This window comes from Drosophila ananassae, chromosome 2R, assembly GCF_017639315.1.
Source record: "Drosophila ananassae strain 14024-0371.13 chromosome 2R, ASM1763931v2, whole genome shotgun sequence".
In the NCBI taxonomy this organism is placed as follows: Eukaryota; Metazoa; Arthropoda; class Insecta; order Diptera; family Drosophilidae; genus Drosophila; species Drosophila ananassae.
The window spans coordinates 6601977-6621658 of NC_057928.1; the positions used below are offsets into that span (position 1 = coordinate 6601977).

General features: G+C 45.0%; 1 protein-coding gene across 1 annotated transcript in view; it reads left to right on the plus strand.

The window, feature by feature from the left end:
* The window catches only part of LOC6506180 (bifunctional heparan sulfate N-deacetylase/N-sulfotransferase), a 54398-nt gene that overhangs the window by 18162 nt on the left and 16554 nt on the right, over positions 1-19682 (plus strand). Inside the window, exon 2 of the mRNA XM_001958359.4 lies at positions 9907-10987. Coding sequence (XP_001958395.1) covers positions 10380-10987 — 608 coding nt within the window. The 5' untranslated portion in view covers positions 9907-10379. The remainder of the gene's footprint in view (positions 1-9906; positions 10988-19682) is intronic.

Below are 19682 nucleotides of genomic sequence, written 5' to 3' on the forward strand. Positions count from 1 at the left end.
AGACGAAATTATTTATTATCGCAGCAGCTCCATATGCAAGCGGCGCGGATGCCAAACACAACTTTCAATGCAAATTGTTTGCTTTTTTGCGAAAAACATTTGCGAAATAGTTCTCTTTAATGAAGCCATCGTGCGGGTCAGAGGGCGAGGCAAAAGTGCAGTAAATCAGCCATAATTCGGTTTAATTTATTTGCAGAGATGGCAGGGCAGCAAAAGTTATTGCAATTTGATTATTTTGTATCTAAAAAATAATGGGATTTAAGTGGAAATTGCTGGCATTTTTCGTAGGATTAATAGATACATTCCAAGAGATATCCCTTCTTAGTCTTATGTCTTAAGACTACGCTTTCCAAATATTTGCCTGGCGCTTTCTCCACTCGCGTCTGAGAAGCCTAAAATAACAAGAAAGCCTTCAAATTGCTTAACGCCTGGCTTCCACAGAGGCAGAGAGCAAGAGGGGGAGTAGAACCGGGAAACTTTTGGCCAAAGCTGAGCTGGAAAATGTTGCACTGGTGACGGGCGCCCCTCGGGCTCCGAGTCACTGCTGCGGTCCCCGTCAAATATGCAGAGTGGTCGTCTAGTGAACAACATCATAATGGCACAAATCTCTGGGCACATTAACATAATCGGGCAACGGGCCCTGGAATGGTGATGGTTTCTGCTGAAGCCTCTGATGCCTGGACGGCTGGATGGCTGGATGCCACTGGCAGCAGCAGCTACAACATCATTTTCATTTGCACCAAGCTTCAGCCTGCCGCCCCACTACCCCGCCCGGGGCAGGAACAACAACTGGGCGACTGGGTCCGCGATTGTTTGGCGTTGGCGTTGGCGTTGGCGTTGGTGGAATAAACAACGCGACGTGTCCAGTGCATTCGAGATGAATGGGGGCGGAAGGAGGGGCGGCCAACGACAGAGCACGACAGTTTGAAACCCGCAAAGTTTTAGCTCAACATTCAGAGCTCCCATTCACAGTGACCCCAAAAAGACACTGCACAAAATCCAATTAAAAATACATTTTTCCGCTAAAGGTCTTATGATTCCTATTACCTTAAGCCGGATATATAATTGCGAAACCCTTTTAAGAAAAAGATAATAACTCAGAACAAGGTTGGGCCCTTGATCTTGAGAGGCTTAGAACAGAGAATCAATTTATTTTTAGAACCAGCCCTCTCAGCAGCAACCTCTAGCCTTAATTAAATAAATTCAATTTAATTTTCGCTCAGTGAGTGTGCCTCCCTCCTCGACCGCCTCCTGGTGTGCCGGCGCATAAATCAAAACAATAAAGTTCAAGCGAAACAATGACGACGACGATGATCACGATTATGATTATGATTCTGGTTCTGGCGATGACGATGACGATGATGACCCACGATGACGACAACATCGTTGACGTTGACGCTTCTGACAATGTTGACGTTGCTCCGGTGCCCCATTGTTTTGAGATCTACTGCTGGATACCCCACATCCACATCCCCACCAGCCGTCACTGTCCATTTTCCATTCTCCCAGTCCATGCCCACTTTATTGATGCTCTGCGACAAATTATGTCATTGAACTGCACTCGCCCTGGTTCCCGAAATGAAAAATTACCCTGCCGAAATCCGAAATCCGAGGAGCAGATGATGATGATGTACGGCTGCTCCGAATAGCACTCATTTCATGCATTTTTCCCCTCCGAATCTGCCTAGTTGGTTGTTCGAATCAGCCTCATGAGAATGGCAGCCCAGCCGAAACTGGGCCAGGCTAGAGTAGGTTTTTGTGTTTATATCGGAGGAGAGATAAATTGCGAATCAATAAACATTGATTTTGCAGGCGATTCAGGCAGTGCAGCATCCCTGCATCTGAATCTTGTGGCATTGCTAAGCCACTCAATTAACATCAAGCATACGCCACATGGCCGGGCATGAGTGCTGCGAACTGCGATCCAAATTCCACAGTTGGCATAAATTCAACAATTATTAATGGCCATTAAGCGGGCCGAAGCCGAATCAACAACTCAGCTCCAATGAGACAATGCCTAATGGATAAAATATTTTTATGACGGGCCGCCCGATAGACGGGACGACATACCTCGTAAACTGGGCCATTATTTATTGCTTTTACATGAGGCCGAGGCCGAGGCGGAGGCAGAGGCAGGGCCGAAAAGGCCGTGGCCATAAAGCTTTTTGATGGGACGCCCCACCACAAAAGGAGCGAAATGGAAGTGCCGGCTGGCCCGTGCCAGGACCCGTCACAGAGGCCCTCTGCGGCCCATTCCCCCGGCTCGTGGTGTGACGGACACTTTGCGGATGACCCGAGCTTTTGTATATTAATGAACATTTCCCTCGACCTGCCATGCCATGCGCCTTTGGTGGAGGCTCCAGGCCCAGGCCCAGGCCGAGGCCGAGGACCCGAGGACTGTCCGTCGATTATGCGGCAAACCACTTAACCGTGTCCTGGACACACCCCTCAATCTGCAATCCCCAATCCTTGCTGGCCCGGCTGGCCGCGTGTCCGTGTGTGTTCATTATGATAATAAGTGTGTGCTTCGTCCTGGCCATCATCCTGGGGTTAACGTTGCGTGCTTAAATATCGCCAATTGCGTGTATCTCCAGTCCAGTTGCCAGTCGATTTTCCATAAATATCTGTTTACACTTGGCCCGATGGAAGTCAGCTTGGTAGTTTCAATTATTATACCAACCCAAAAACAACAGTTTTGAATTTGAAAAGTGCAGATTAAAAATAGATTTAGAGGCAAACAAACTCCTCATGAGACTGCCAACTATTATTAATTATGTAATTTTTCCACGTGTGCATACATTTAAATATATATGAGGCCTGCATCGAGTGTGTGTGCTTGTTTGCGGCTCATAATTATGCAGCTGGCTTAATTATAAAACGTTACCCTGCAGTTAACCTGGGGAATTAATTTATACGACCAACAACACCGACGGCAGGACAGGCCGGGCAGGACAGGTGGACGGGAGAGGGATGGACGGTGGAGAGGTCGAATTCCCCAGGATGCGGAGGACGTTCAATCACAACGCCGTGTTCGCTTTCAGGCAGAGACTTCATGGCGTGCGGGTGGCGGCTGCTACGGCATTTCATTATTACATCGAGCCCGGGTTCATTAACTAATTTTAGCGCACACAAATAGCATAATAAATTGATGAGATCGCGGGCTGGCAGGGGGATGGGAAAGGAATGTGCACTTGTGTTGGCTGCCATAATGGGGGAGAAATTGGGCTTATATTTACATGGGTTTGTTTAGGCCCAGGACGAGCAAACAATGGCTCTGGTCTGGTTCTGGTTGTGGCTCTGGTTCTGCCTCTGGGCCTGCACCCGGACAGAAAACTATTAGAGCTACGAGTGCTGATGAGCCAGCGATTTCCTCAACTTTAATGACTTGATTAAGCAGAGCCTCATTTGTTTTTTGTCACCGGGATAGTTGATACTGCAATTATCTCTAATGACCAAGCAGACATTAAATAATTAAGATTTATAGTCATTCCGGGCAGCGTCGGCAGCTCCCTCTTGGCTTTCTCTCAGTGCATAGACATAGTCACATGCCCCCATTAATTGAATTAACTTGGTGCTGTTGACACAGACCAAGGTCCACCTAGAGCTCAGCTCTACGCCCTGCGATTTGGTGGCATTGGAATCACTTCCAAAGCTTCCATCCGCCTCTTATCGCGTTCCAATTGATTGCACACCCCGCAATAAAAATGTGAATAATTATGAAAATGAAAACTAAAGCGGAATGTGCACAGGGAGAAATAAAAGATTTAAAATAAATAAATATTTAGCTTGTTGTTTAAAGAATTTAAAAAACGTAATTTTACTCAATGGTGGAGTCGAACTATTTAAAGGCTACCAGACTATCTGGTTAGAGATAGAAACAGTTTGAAAGTGAAGGTAGGATTAACTTTGAACCTAATAGTATTGACATAGTATTTTCAAAGAAACTATTCATAAACCTAGAATTTTTCTTAAAAAAAAAAAAAATTGAATTTACTCAATGGATTAATGCTGGAATCGAACTTCTTATTATTAAAGACTACCAGATTAACTTCTTAAAGTAAGAAACTGAAGTCAGTCTCGTTAGAAACTTTAAACCAATTAACTCTGACATATCCTATTCATAAATATATAATCATTTTTCTTACTTTTCCTCTAAAAAAAAGTCATTTCACTCAATGAGTCAATCCAAGAGTCCAACTTCTCCTAAAAGTCTACCAGACTAACTAGATTGAGTTAAAAAGTAGTAGAAGTAGTAGTAATGACATAGTATCCCCATAGCATTCCTATTCATAAATCTTTAGTAATTTCTCTCTCTGCACTTTCGGTATACGAACAATATTTTCAGATGATAGAAAAATGGGCGAGCTGGAGCCGAATTGAGCTTGACTTTGTTGGCTCGAATCTCCAGCGGCGCACAAATTGGGCCAGCAATTCGTTTTCTTTTAATGGACGCCCACGTGGCTCGACTGGCCTCCGTGCCACGCCCCTGTTAGCCGCCCGGCTTCCCGGGCACTGGTTCATTTCCCTGCTGAGTCACAGGGCCATTGTCAATGTCTGCAAATGATTCTGGGACTCGGCAGCAGGAAACCGAAACCAAACCGACTTGTGAACTCCTCGTCCACATGCTTTTTCGACCGCAGAGCTGCACTGAGAACAACTGTGGCTATCTTGTCATAAATGATGTTTTGGATTTCTATATCTTTTCTCCTGTGCAGCTTTAGCCCCTCTTCTTTGCCTGGCTCCCTTTCATTTCGACCAACTGGCTGCAAGTGCAACCAACAATTTGGCCAAGATCTTGTCGTGGGCCGACTGGCGGTGGCCCACGCACTTTCGGTGCCTCTGGCTCGAAATCGGCCTTAAAGTGAGTGACAGTAAAGCCTCAAATTGCCGACAAGCCAGTCGGCGGGAGAGGGCACCCGGTAGGCGGGCAAATTGGTAGTGCAAGTCATAAACGATGAGGCTGCGTTGGTGTTGGCTTTCGTTGCTGCTCCCCTTGGCTTGGGTTTCGGCCTGGGCTCTTTGTGTAATTGACCGGGCGTGTAACTGGTTTCGACTTGTTATGGGATCCCCTTTCCGCTGCGAGTGTGTCTGCGAAAGTTTTTCTGCGAGGCTCCAAGAATCGGCACTATCATTCTTTCATAACTGACCCAGAACAGGGATTTGGACTTGGCAGGAGTGACTAAGGGAAGTGCGACTGGCTATTTGTTGCTTCTGGTTACAGAATTAGGATACTGCGCGTGATGGCCCACTTTAAGGGCAATATTAAAGCCAAAAGTGTCATAGTCGGCGAGTAATGGAATGAATAATGTGGGAATCATTTATATTCAGCTCGGATATCGAGACTGCGGCAAGATCCGAAAATAAAAGAGGGGAAATCTCTTACTCAGTGGCAAGTTGCAGCCCTCATTAGTAGGAGACGAGCGCAGGGCAAACAGTGTTTCAATTGTGCAAATTGCTCACCAGAGCCGGGGCCTCAAGTGCTCAACACTTGAAGCCCTCGAACGAGATGCCCCTCCACTGCTCCTCCTCCGGACGGAAAATTGAAATAAAAATCAAAGTGATGTAAAATACATTCAAACACTTTGGACTGGCATTTTATTGGTGCCTGAGTATTTTTAGACAGAACTAGGTCAGTCAGTCTGACGGGCCACGGGCCACCTGCCTCTAGCCTCCTAGCCTCTAGCCTCTTAGCCTCCTCGCTCGGCCCCGCCGGATAAGTCCCATTTGCCATTTTCCCCCTTTTTGGCCGAGAGGCTGCTGGCGTCAAATCAGCACACAAATCTGCAAATGAACACATTGCAAGTGTCTTCTCGGATGGCTTTGGCTCTTACCTCCTCTGCGATCCGGGGCTGCTTCGATTGCGCTGCTCCAGAAATAAAAGCAAAGATGCTGAACAAAAATTCATTCGGTCTGTTAATATAAAACTTTTCGAATCTTCTGTACTCTGAGGATAAAGTGCATTTCGATGTTTTGCTAATTTTTCCCTAATTAACCAATCAGAAATTCCTCAGAAGCATGTGCTCTCCTATGCAGAGTGTTCTTCTCAAAAATGTATTACTTTCCAAATGGAAATTGTCTGCGGCAGTATGCGGGAGAAGTCGGAAAAGTTAAAGGCCTACAACCAAGACCATTAGCCAAGTGTAAGGGATAATTGACAGGAAAAGGAAAGCCGACAAGCTGAAACACTGGGGGGAGAAGTCTGGGACGCTTGGCAGGGGCAGGCACTTCGGAGACACTTTTCCGTGGGAAATGGAAAAGTAATTCTCCGAACAATGCTATATCTGTTTGCTTGAATCTTAAAGCCATGAATACCGGGTTCTAATTTGAATTATGAATGCAATTAATTAAATAATAGACTTAGTTGCTCAGAGCCATGAACCAAGACCAAGAATGGGAGTAAATGAACACAATTTTCACTTAAACTGCCGCACTTTGGGATTTGTGGGAATAACAAAAACATTTCAGATCACACCTAGCCAGGCAATTAATCTGCTAAGCTGCAACAAAAACCAGAAATCACAAAACAGACCCCAAATACACAAAATGTGTCAATTTAATTGTCGAGCTAACTGATTTATAGCGACATTAATAATGAAGACCCACACATCGGGGCAGAACATTGAAAGAACATTAGGCTTTCGAGTTCCAAGACAAATACACAGCATCTATACAACAGGCGCTAAAGTGTGAAAAACTCATTAAGATACAAATTTGTTTATAGGTAGACACGTAGTGGAAAATGCTTTTCGGGAGTCTGGTCTCCCTGGGAGGGAGTGGAAAGGAATGGAATGGAATGGAGTCGCGCCCACGCATCTGGCAGAGTCGGAGTCGAAAAAAAGGGGGAAGTCTGCGCGGAAAGGCAATCAGACAAGGCGTCTGTGTAATGGAAACGCAAAAGTCGCATTCATCAGTCAAAATAATAACCAGACAGAAACAGAACCAGAAACGGGTGACTCGGATTCCGGACTGAGGTCTTGTCAGCTGCCAGTGGGTTAAAGCCAAAGTCATTTGTCTGGACGGCTTTTTGTTGGTGCAACCCGTGTGGTGCATGTGTTGAACTTGTATTATGGCTGCAATTCAATTTGCTAGAGACAATTGATTTTTCCCGCCGCTCTGCCCAGCTCAAATGGAAAACGATTATCAATATGTTGGCCGCTGACAGCCGGGCGTGAATGCGCAAAAACTATGTTTTTTTAACGAAAATAATAGGAGGAATGCAGGCAACTAGTGGGGCAGGAGGCAGGCGCGAGGCAACAGCAAACATCCAGTGACTGATAAATGGCCGGCACAAAAGGCTGGCAAAAGAGCCAGCCGTGTAACTCGGGGGGGCCCTTCATTGTATTCCAGATACTTTCCTCCTCCTGCGACTGTGCGACTGGTGGCGCTGTGCCGCCTCAATGCAATTTAGGGAAAATATGCTGAGGGAGCCCGGATCGCAGCCCCTCCTCGACCAGCTCCTGGAATGTAAACAAAATGTATCGTAAAATAAATAGTTTTAAAAACCGTTTTCGGCGAGGGGAGCGGAGCGAATGCGCTGAAAGTGTGAAAAGTTTCAATCGGTTTCCCCCATACGAAATGGATTCAATGTAAACATAAAACACTTTTAAGAACTCACACAGCTAATTCATATAAACTGTTGGGAACATGTGCGATTATTCGGATAAGGAAGTAATGGCCCAGAGTCGGCGTGAGATCCCTCCGAGTCTTAGACGAAAACTTTACGAACTGAAACTCTGTTTTTTGTGTACTTGAGAACGGCAGTTCTACCTTTGATTTTGAATTACTTTTGGTGAAAAAAACTTTTAGAAACTGAATGAAATATATATAGTTGGACTCTACAGATCATATCACCATAGCATTTTATAATATTTATCTCTTGATGAGATTTTCTGGCGTGTGAATTATCTGAAAGGTGAGTCCCGGCGACTGCCAGACGAGCAAATCAGGCGAAGAAGCAAACAAATAACAATTGAATCTAAAAGTTTAGAGAGAAAGGAAAACAAAAGCAAGACCAAGGATTCTGATAGACTCGGGGGCAGGACAACTTTCGGTTTGTCTCGCTTGGTTTCTCGGGCAATTGAAGAGGAAATTAAACAAGTTTCCCTAACGAAGAAGCGCCCAAGTTTTTTGCAAGCGACCGAGCGCCTTAAAGTATGCGGCGGCATCCGAGGCAAGAGCTCTCTCCCGACCGACAACAGAGTAAACTTTTCTTTCAGCTCCTGCTCGAGTTTTCTTCCATTGCCACTGCCGCTGTTTTTTGCTTCTGCAATGAAAAGAAGCGAGGTCACTGGGCGGGGCAGGGACTGGAGGCAGCATTGTCACTGCTGCTGCCACACGCTGTTCCTAAACTTTTTGAATCAATTTAAGTTTTGACATTTTAATGATAAATTTGTAACATGCAGGGCAAAACAAGGGCAAGGAATGCCACCGATGTTGAGTCCTGCAGGAGGCGCCCTCGCTCGCTGTTATTCTTCTGGTGGCTCTTCTGGATGGAGGAATTCAGTTTATAAATTGCTCCAAGTGCTTCCCGGGACTTATGAAGTGAACTCATGTTCGGAGTTCGAATTGAAAAAGTATGCTTAAGTGAGAGGAATTGACTTTGCCGCAGCAACTCCTTTCACACACTCGGATTTCTTCTAAATAGTTTGGCTTTATCGAATGTTAAACGGCGGCAACTTGAAGCTTAAAGCGATATTTGCAAAGTTTGTTTGACTTTCAGATCGGAGGAGTGTGTGCCAAGTCCTTCTAGAGCCAGAATAACTGAGTATTTATTCGGGGGGTGTTATCGGGAAACACATGTTCGAGGACATAACAGCAAGGACACAACGATGGCCATCTAAAACTCATTATTGACTCGTTTCGCAGCGCCATAAAGCGCCCCGAAGTATGTTGTCTTTATTTGTCGGTTGTCAGCCAGCACCCATTTCCAATTAAATTCTACATTGTTGTGCCCCGAATACATGAGGGGGTGTGGGTGTGTGTGTGTTGGCCGTTAAGACCTCTGTAAACTGCGGCAGGCATATGCACTTAATGGCTAAACACACACCCACGCGGTCGAACAGGACAAATTCGGGACAAGCCCCGAGATACACTCGCATCTGGGCTGGCGTATGATTCCCATTTGCGGTTTTGGCAATTTGTGGCGGTTTATCTGCGGCTTTCTTAGCGTTTTGTTTACATTCCGCCGGCCCTCTCCGACGCAAACAAATTGTCGAGTTTTCCAGCGGAGGACGGCTTCGAGGCGGAAAAAGAAAACAAATAATTTGTTGTAACCCGAAGCTCAAGGCGCTATTACAAAATGAATTGTGTGGCGCCGGCGGCGGCGGCGAGCTGTTAGCGACGAACTGTCATCATCAATTAGTTGTGATAACAAGCCCGGATAAAGAGCGTGAAGCATGTGGCACACATAATTGGAATGGCCATCAGAAGATAGAAGGTGTCGGGGAATGGAATGAAATGCGAGAAGACTCAAGGGGCCCAAAGACAGGGCCATTTTTCGTCAAAAAAATACAGATAGTTTCATTTAGTTTCTGAAAAAAAGCTAGAAAATATGATAATTGAATGGGAAGTGTAACTGAAACTAGACATGGCTGTCAAGTTTATTTGCTTAAATTTATTAACTTTCAGGCTAGTTTTATTTTTATAAAGAAATGCTTATTTTTAACCCAATTTCGATCTATGAACTACTTGTTTTCCTTGCACTTCTTACCAGCTTTTCCTCATAGTTTATACCACTTTAAGTGATAAGATTACAGAGTTTCCACTTAAAAAGATACATAAATGTGAGTAATGATAGTCTGTTAACATTGTAGGCTAGAATAAGAGCAACCACTTTGTCTCCCAGATTACCGCGCTCAACTGAGAAGCACGTTTTATTTATGGTTCTCTATTTTGTTTGGATTGCAGATAAGACGGTGACCTACTGAAATGGCAGTCAATGCCTGATACCGAGCGAAGAGTCTGGAAGTGGGCTCCACCACCAACGCGTCTGATAATGGCCGGCTGCCCTGCCCCCAGCAGTCCACATAGTCGGCAAAGTCGGGCGACACAATGGCCAAGCAACATGAATATTTAAAAATTTGGAAACATATCAAGTGGCGAAATGAAAAGTAAACAATGCGAACCGAAAACTAGAAATCAAATTTATGCGAGCGAAGCGAAAAAATATTTATATTCATAGAGTCTACTGGACAAATTAAAGCAAACTAAAGCGCCCATGCTGCGGAATCAAGTGCCATAGAGACCTCGAGTGTATGCAGGACTTCCGTTCTGCTTAGTCAATACAAGCCACACACGCGACATATCTGCCAATTATTTGGTGAAGGACACAGATGAACACATAACCACCGACAGGCACCGAAGCTACACCAGGCCGCAATATGACAATATCGGACAGCATCCAACAAAATAGCAATGCAAGTCGCAAATATGAAAAACTCATTAAGCAGCCGCAGATGCAATTGGGAACCTCCGTGACCGGAACTCAAACGGATGCGGATGCGAGTGCGAATGCTATTGCGAATGCGAATGCAAGTGCGGATGCAACTGCGGATGCAAATGCAAAGAACTTTGTCAATTTCAATAAGCATTTTGGCAATGGCCATGCCACCACGGATCGCACAATGCTGCTGCCTTTGGAGGACGCTGGTGGCGCCGCCAGCAACATTGTCACGTACAAGGGGAAATCAAATGGAAATGGATATGGAAATGCCGCTGGAAATGCCGCTGGAAATGGCAACGGGAGTGTCAGCCTCGAGTTTAACGGCAGTCCAACCTCATCAATGGCCGGTGGTAACCACCTGGCGGGCGGCGGCGGCGGGCTCGGCTCCTCCTCGGAGGCGGGCGGCTGGATGTGCCATTGTTGCGGCTTAATTGCGCGTCGCTGCTTCGGCTTCAACGTCCGGAGATGTGTCTTCGCTTTGCTGGCCATCACGGTGGTTAGCATTTTCTACTACACGCATTACGTGGATACGGGCGTTTTTAATGGGTGAGTGCCAAACCGAAATCCCTGGGATCAGAACAACCTCATTTCCGGGACTAACTGGTGATTAAATTAGGAGAAAAGTGTTCTGGTAGGTGTTTTTGGTAGAAATTTTACTTAATTCGTGCGAATTTATTCAAGAGCTACCATCCCAGACCCAAAAAAAGTAAGTGGATTGTTGAGAAGCTCCAAAAAGTAGGCAACAATATTTTTGTTTAAGGGGGGATATAAGCGAGTATTGTAATATTCACATTGAACATTTTAAGCTGTTATTTTCATAAGCTGTAATCTCATAAGATTAAGGTTTTTTTTAATGAATTTTTGTTTTGAACTGCGGATTTAATTAAAGGTTGTACAAAGGTTATTTCACAAATTTGTTCATTAAAATAATTTACAAAATGATTTCTTTGAGTGTCAGAAATCAAATAAAAACAGAAACTATTTATGTATATTATAATTAGCTCCTATTTGAACCTAAAACAGACAAAATAAATTATGGAATAAAATGGAAATATTGATTTAAACAAAAAATTTACATATACTGAAAAGATTTTATTTCTACACCCTTAAAAAATAATAAAACGAGTTTTTCTTTTTTGCAAACATGTACATATGTAGGTTCAAATGGAAGAGAATTCAATACTGGAGAGAATAACCTTTGACTCACTCCGATATGTTGCATATATTTTTATAAATTTTGTAAAAGGTTTGTGAGAATCGTGTCCATTTATGTGAATATCGTGTTCAATGTGAATATTACAATACTCGCTTACATATTACATTTCGCTTACTTGCTCGATTTGAGGTGCGTAGAATTCAAATTCAAACATTTTAATAGAAAACTATCCAGATAATAAACTATTTTTTAAAGCAAAAAAAGAAAGCCATTTCGATCTACATGAACATTCCCCTCTAAAGAGTCTACTTTTGAAATAAGAAATCAAAGAAAATAATACATTTTATTAAAAATAACATTTATAAAAAGAAGGGGACAATGGAGTGGAAGAGAACAGTACCGGGTATGATATAGTCGATGAACCTATCTATAGCTATCCTTACTTGTTTTATATTTAAGCCCTAAAGACTTGCTATCAATATTCGTTCGTTTTCCATAGCCATTCCTTGCCGCTCTCCCCATTTTTTATTTTCTGACTATTTCAGCGAATTTTTATTGTGCTCAAGTGGCGTCGATGGCAAAATGCACTCCATGTCCATGTCTGCTCGGCGCCCACCCACTTTTTGGCCATGAAAGTGCTGAAGCGTTTTGTTGTGTGCCATGTTTGATTGGTTTTTTTTGTTGGTCACTGTCGAGAGGTTTACGAGAACGCCGGGGGAAGAATTGTTTTCAATATGCTGCAAATTAAATTAAAACAGGTGTGTGGAAAGCCAAAAAGAGTAGCGAAGGCGGGGACCATGTTTGAACAAGTGGGGAAAATAAATTGGAAAATATTTAGGGGGGATCGGAGCCCTTTTTTGCCGGCTGAGCGCAAAACCATGTTGAGCGCGGCGAAGATTTAAAAGGCTTTTTCAATCAGAATTTCGGTCAGCTCACGCGAGAACTACCACTAAACTGGCAATACCTTCTATGCAGCTCCCGAAGTTTTAAGCCCGAACACAGAACCCTTCAATTTTTTAGTGCCCCATCCGCACTTTGGAAAGTTTCCACCTACCTAGGGTAGCTGGGAGCTACCTAACCCCAACATTTCGTAAATCATCAAGCGATTTTTCTATGGCTTTCTGCGCCAGGGCAGCGACAAAAAGTTTCATTCTTTTCCCAATGCTATCGACAAGTTCCACTTTTGCTTGAGTTCGGTTCGACACCTTTTCGGCTGGCTTCACGCTCAAAGAACACCCCGTGGCACCACCTGGGGTTTCTTTTCGGGCTTCCCGTCGCATACTCCATGACATACTCGAGAATAAAACTCATTTGGTGGCAGCATTTCGCCGGTTATGAGCATAGGGTGGAGCCCAGAAGTGGCCCTCGAATGGCGAAAATGAGAAAGGGGCTGGGACTGGGACTGGGAGCTCTGGTGGTGGAAAATATTGCTCATAATTGTGCGAGCAACTAAAGAAGCTTTCACTGGCTGTTCGCACTAGTTTGCAGTGTGTTCATTTTGGTGATTATTGTGCGAGTTGAACATTTTCCTTTCCTGTAGTAATTTATTTTTTTTTTTTTCGCTCTCTACGAGTTGGCCGCGTGCAAAGCCGGGTGTATATTAAATTTTTCCCATGAAATTTTTAGCGAAATGCTGGTGGCGGTGGCGGAGAAGCACTTATTTGGTTCACCTGGCTGTTAGCTACTTTTGCGCGCAATTATGGTTTACAAACAGTTCTACGGAAAGCATTCCACCTTCGCCCCACTCCCACACAGCCCAGGATCGCCTGCAGTAGTTGCACAAACAACCAGCGAAGTTTTTGATTACTTTCATCAAGCGCTGCCCGGGAAGATTGCTCCAGGAGTCGGTTGCGTGGGAGGTCCTTGCGTTTTGTATTTTTTCTTTCTTCTCCAGAACATAGCAGGCCGACCCGCCTGCACAACAACTGAAACACTGAGCTGACCAAGGATGACCGGCCAGGCCAGTGGTATTTACATTTCCAAAATGCCAGTTGATTATTAAATATTTACTCGGCTCGGCCGCCTGAAATTTAATTTACGGGCTAAGACTGTGGCAAAGTTCATTAGTTGGCTAAGTGGGTTACCATCAATCAGGGCCGAAGGGACCTACGACCGTATTGGATTCTTGCAATGGTATGAGTCCTGCATGCGTGCGAGTGTGTTTTCCTGCAGGAATATGGTAAATTTTAATGAATTCAGACGGCCCTCTGACTCTGTGACTGTTGCATGCGTGCAGTTCAAGTGTGGGCGTAGCAGGCGTGAGTGGCAGGGCTTGCTACACTCGGAGAATCCTACGAGGCCTATACCAGACTGCTATAAATTAATAAACTAATTCGTTTTTGGGTAATAAATTTTTAAACAATTTGACTTTGGAAGTGCCTCCAACAGTCCCTCCAACTGGTTCTCTAAATCTTAATTGCCTTGGCAAACCTTTAATTACTTCTAATGTTACTTTAAAAATTAGTTTTTTAAACTATAGACAACTGGTTGGCTGGCGTGTGCTCGTATTTCTTAGGACCATCCGTCCGTTACGTGCAAAATGCGGAAACAAGTGACGTGCCATGGCCCCCAAGTACGGCTGTGCTTGTGTGTGGGCGTGTCCTGCATCCTGGCACTCCCGCTGTTGCCGCTGCTGCTGCTGTGGTCGCCCCTGTGGCCATAGACGCCAGTCAGCGTCTGATGTGCGTGTTTGTTTATGCTGTCTGTCATTATTTGCACTCGCACCCCACCACATACCCCGGTACCCGGCGCCCTGGCGCACTATGCATAAATGCATTTGTTGTTGGAGGAGCCCTGGCCCAGAGCCGGGCTTTGTAGGTGCAAAACGCATTTTGACAAAATGCAAACGTACGTGATTTGCATGAGAGTGGGGGCGGGGCAGGTGCCGAAAGTTGCTGCAAGAAGCCACACCCACTGCCCCGACACGCCGCCTGTAATTGATTTGTAATGCAAAAACCTGACAAATCTGGCAACAAAAAATGCACAAATTTGCATGCATTTTTCAAGAGCAGTGAGTGTTTATTCTAAATGGTTTTTATCCTGTTAACAGGGATTACTTGAAATTATTCCAGTGACGAAATACAAAAATAAAAATATCACTTTCCAGTGACAGGAGTATTTTTGGCAAGCATTTAATTTGTAATTGCGACATTCTGCCCAATATAGTTGACTAATTCCGCTGACAGGGCATTTATTCAGCCATTGTCCTGCGAGTGCGAGTGCGAGTGCGACTTCGACTATCCTGTCGCCTGTCACGTGCAATCACAACGCCTGTCACGTGCAATCACAACGCCTGTCACCAAATAAACACAAGCACACTCCCTGACAAATAAACACGCAGAACAGCATAAACATATATGCAATTTGTATATAGTTCTGTGTGTGTGTTCAGTTAGGGACATTATTTGCTTTGCGTGTTAAGTGCGATAAGTGCATTCGATGTTAGATGTGTTTTTTCTCCGCAGCACTGCCGGGGAAACTAGAACCAAAATAAAGGCACTAAAACGCCAAATGCCCCTCGATAATCAACACATAAATTACTGCTGTCGGCCGAGTAATTTGAGCGTAAACTGCGTGTTTCTGTTTGCGCTGTTGCGGACATGACGTATACGTGATGCGATCCACATTTGCGTGTATTAATTGACTAAATATTTTAATTGAAAATGCGATTATAAATGGCAGTGGCCCGCGGGCCAGCCGGATGGAGCGCATACATAATCGATGTTAAAATACGATTACATATGCGTATTTGCGCAAATCCGTGCAGCGGCAAAGGAAAGGCTTCGATTTCCATTTAAGCTGGACCAATCGTTGTCTGTCCGAGTGTGAGAGCTGTGAATGCTGTGAAATGAAATAAATAATTGCATTTATTTGCTTTAAATGCAATTACAAACAAACAACAAGCAGACGGACAGACAGTCGCTGTTGGAAAAGACGCCTTTTGCATTTCCCGCGTCGTCTGGCCATTTCCCGGAATTTCCCCCCTTCACAGTTCATTTGGCTGAGTGTCCTGGCAGCGGGAGTCCTTTTTTCCCGCCAAGTCCAGTAGTCTGGCAGTCCGACATCTTCCTGCGCTGGGCAATTCAATTGAACTTTCCTTGCTTGATTTATTTAATTAACTTTTTTTCACATTTCCCCCAACAGCCCGACCACAAGCGGCCGATTCGTTGAGTCGTTGTCGATGTCGAGGCATTATTTCAAGTGTTTTCGCCAGTTTTCATTTCCATTCGTTGGCGTTTCTCATTTTCATTGTGCCTAAGTGGCCCCCTGAAGGGGAAAATTCTTAAAGTTCGAACGAAATATGCCAGCGATTCAAAGGGAAGGCACTCGAGGCACAATGCCAGCGAAATATAATATTATTTCATCTTCGACTTGGAATCTTTTTGAGCGAAGCCCCTGAAGTCAGCGCTAATTTGAGAGCTTTAATGAAGCGTGTTCTCGGAAATCGTAAAGACGTTGTAATTTCAAGTAATAGAAACAGCAGTAGCGGTTAGTGGCTTGGTGGCTCGGTGGCTCGGTGGTTGGAGGTTAGTGTGTGTTGAAATGGCAAAGAATGGCAAAGTTTGCGCAGCTTTGTCCAATCTGCTCTTAAAGTTTCGCCCCAAAGTAAACGCTTCCCAGCCAGCACCAGCACTCTAGTTTAATTTGCTTTGCTCTGACATTGACAAGCTTCGACCACAAATCGGCGGCGATATTTCTTTCCTGCCAGGAGCTGTGCCAAGTTTGCCCAACCAGCTCATTTCGCTGGCCCTCGCTGGGCGGGCTCTCTTTGCTTTTCTCATTTTTGTTTAAGTGGCCGCTTTGTCCGCTTCCCCCAATCCGTTTGCTTTTTACATTTGCCCAGGACTCTTCCATTTTTTTCTGTTGAAGAGGGAGCCGCGGTGTTTGCCTTATTCATTTTACTTTTCGGAGGGAACTAAATATTTTTTGAGCTCCCTTTTTGTCCTCAGATATCCTTTTTATGCGGCGCACACATATCCTTGTGCTAGATTCGCATTTTATTATGCATTTGCTGCAGCAGCAGCGGCTGGGGCTGCCCCGTTTTCGGTTTCAGTTTTCAGCTTTTTATATTTTTTTTATTTTCGGATTTTCTTTCACTGAAAATCTGCATTACGTATGCGCCCCGTTGGCCGCTGCCGCCGCTTCTCAACTCTGTGGCTGCTGCATTTGCTACTTTGCAAATTTATTACAAATTTTACATACGATTTATTGTCTGAGCACGGCTTGCCCGGCATTATTCGCAGTCATATTCTGCTTCTTGGCTTCTTTCGGATTTTAGAAAAGCTTTAAAGACCCCGGGGCTACGTACGATGTTGGAATTTATGCGCTCACGGATTCAATAAAACCGCCCCGCGTCATGTCTGCCAACTTGACTAATAAGCCTTGGCCACGCTCATGGCCTTGTTTCTCGCTATTTCCCGGCTCCTCCCGGCTCCCACGGCTCTGGCCCAGCTTCGTTGACAGTGCAACATTTGCGAGCGAGCCAAGTTTGTTGCACGCCCGCATAAATAACACGTCGCAAATGCATAAACTGACTTTTTGTTGCCTAATTTATGCAGCACAAAAGACGAAACTTGCTTGGCTAGGGCGGAGGCGGCGACGGAGGCGGACGACCTGGCTATGCTACGTCCTTTGGAGTCCTTCGGAACCGCCCCCCACTTCTGCCTCATCGCCAGCGGAAACGGAAATTTTGTGCTGTGCACAAATAAATCAGCGAACTGAGGCCACGAACGGGGCAGCACAGAACAGGTTGCCTGCCTGGCAAACGTTGCACGAAATGCAAACAAGAAGGCTGAGCCAGCAGCACAATTTCTTCATCATCCAGGACCTGGCGCAGGACCTGGGCGTCAGCGTCAGCGTCAGAAAGTAAGAAGCAATCGCAAACTTTTCCCCCAGCTAGCTGATCAACTATGAAAATGTCCTATAAAGGTTGCGAAACTTGTAAATAGTTTCTTTGTTGCTGTTGGTCAGCCAATGGGATGATAATGAGCGGAGGAAAGGCTATATTAGGTGATAACGATGGAGGAATTCCCACAGATTGTGGCAGAGATGAAACTCAAGGAAATGCATCCTTAAATTGTATTTGAGAATTGATTAAATTAGTAAAGCATTCCCCAAACAAACACAACTAATTCCTTCCTTCCTTTAAAGCCCACAGCCCACGTACGATTCGTTCTCTAGAACCTAGGACACCATGTCCTTGGTGTTCTCCCCAAAATATTTCGTTAACTCACACAAATTTCGCATAAATTTGACTTGCATTTGGCAACTCTTTATTTATAGCTAATGTTTTGATTTACGAAGTATTGCAACATTATTCCGTGCACTTTTCGCCATCTTTATAGGGCATTCGGGTACTGAAAGCGAAACATTCTCGTTTCTGGTGTTTTTCCAGGACCCACCTGTTTTATTTTTGTTTGTTTGTGCGGGTGAGCGTGTGTTTTGGGGGGCCTGTGTGTGCTCGTTTGCTATCTAAATATTTTGTTTTGGCAGTGCAAAAGTTTGCCAGCCTGCCAAAAGGATATGTGCTGCTTGCCCACCACCCCCGGCCCACTCGGCCCACCTGGCACGGACTTTCTCCCCACTTTCGTAATGCAAAAAGTATTTGCATTTTGCAAGGCAACCAGCTCTGTTGCATGCACAGCCCGGACAGGACGAGCGCCTTTGCAGATTTCCAGGCTTGGCCTAATAGGTTTTTGTTAATTTTGGGGATTTCACTTGAAAGGCGCTCGGCAATGGGTTCTCTTACACATGTTCCTGCCTGGAGCCTAAGCGCTTTGCTTTCACAGGTACTTGTGTTTTTGTTATTATTATTTTTCTACTTTTCGCTGCCTGCTGGCTACTGGGTACTGCCTGTAATGGACTACCCGGAGTTTACGTAAAAGGTCAGACGGAAGCAACGAGGATATGTGGAAATTGCATAAGCTTTATAATAAAATGGCCGACTCGGTCGGGGGGGATAAGATGCGGTGGCTGAAATGAAGATGGGTGGTGGTCAGTGGATCCAGAGGAAAGCAGGATAGAATCTAAATAGGAAAGTTGCCCAGGTCAAAGGTGATTCTCGGCTAGTTTCGGGGCACAAACTTTTCCACTCCTATGCGAAAAGTTTTGACCCAAACAGCTAAAGGGAAAGATATGGCCAGCCCCGCCAGACACGGACGGAGGGAATGAAATGTAAGGACCCGGGGAGCGGCACTAGATGGCTCAGTTTTCAGCTCGTTGTTGGTTTGTTAATGAGCCACATTGTTGCCTTTAAAGAGGACGGAGAGCCACAAGGACCCGGGAAGAGCATGCAAATGAAGACATGTGAGACAGGCCTGGGGAGCGCTAACAAGGTGCAGAGAGAGAAACAATGGATGGATGGTGGTATCCTTCCAAAATGTAACTAAAGATATCAAATAAAATAATAAAGGGAGCTGGAAAATTGAAACTGGTACCATTATTTCTCCATGTCTGTGATAGCTGGCAGGATGTAAGGAGGACAGAAGCCAAGCCTCTTATCCTGTGGCAGCCAACAGGCGGCGACAAGCGCAACATCAAGCCACCGCACATGCTGCGGCAACAACCGCTAACGTTGTTTGAATATCGCGCATACGCAGCGTTGCCGCGCCCCAGCTACTTCACTTTTGGCTTGCAACACGTTGGCTGTATTGTGTCACTGATGGTCCTCCCCTCCCCGACCGCCTTTGCTCCACAAAGCAAATACAATAAATGAATGCCGCCAGCGTCCCATCGTCTTTTGCTGCATCTTGTGCTGCGGATGAACAGATCTCCTCTGGCAAGTTTGTTGCCTTTCGCTTATCTGTCCCTCCATCCTCCGCCCCAACGAAATGTTGCATTTTGGGGCTTTGTGCAGCATGACATTTTATTATTTCTAGCATATTTTTTTATGCATGAGTTTTCTCTCTGACAGCTCCCAAAGTCAACGTCTGTCTGTCCTCTTCGTTTGTTCCATTTAATTGCTTTGGAAATGTTGAGAAACGTACTTGTTGTGCGGGTTTACAGGGTTGTCCAAAATATTAAATTACAAAGGGGGGAACCTGAAGCTTAAACCTGGGCTTAAATCACTTACTAATTGCTTACTTT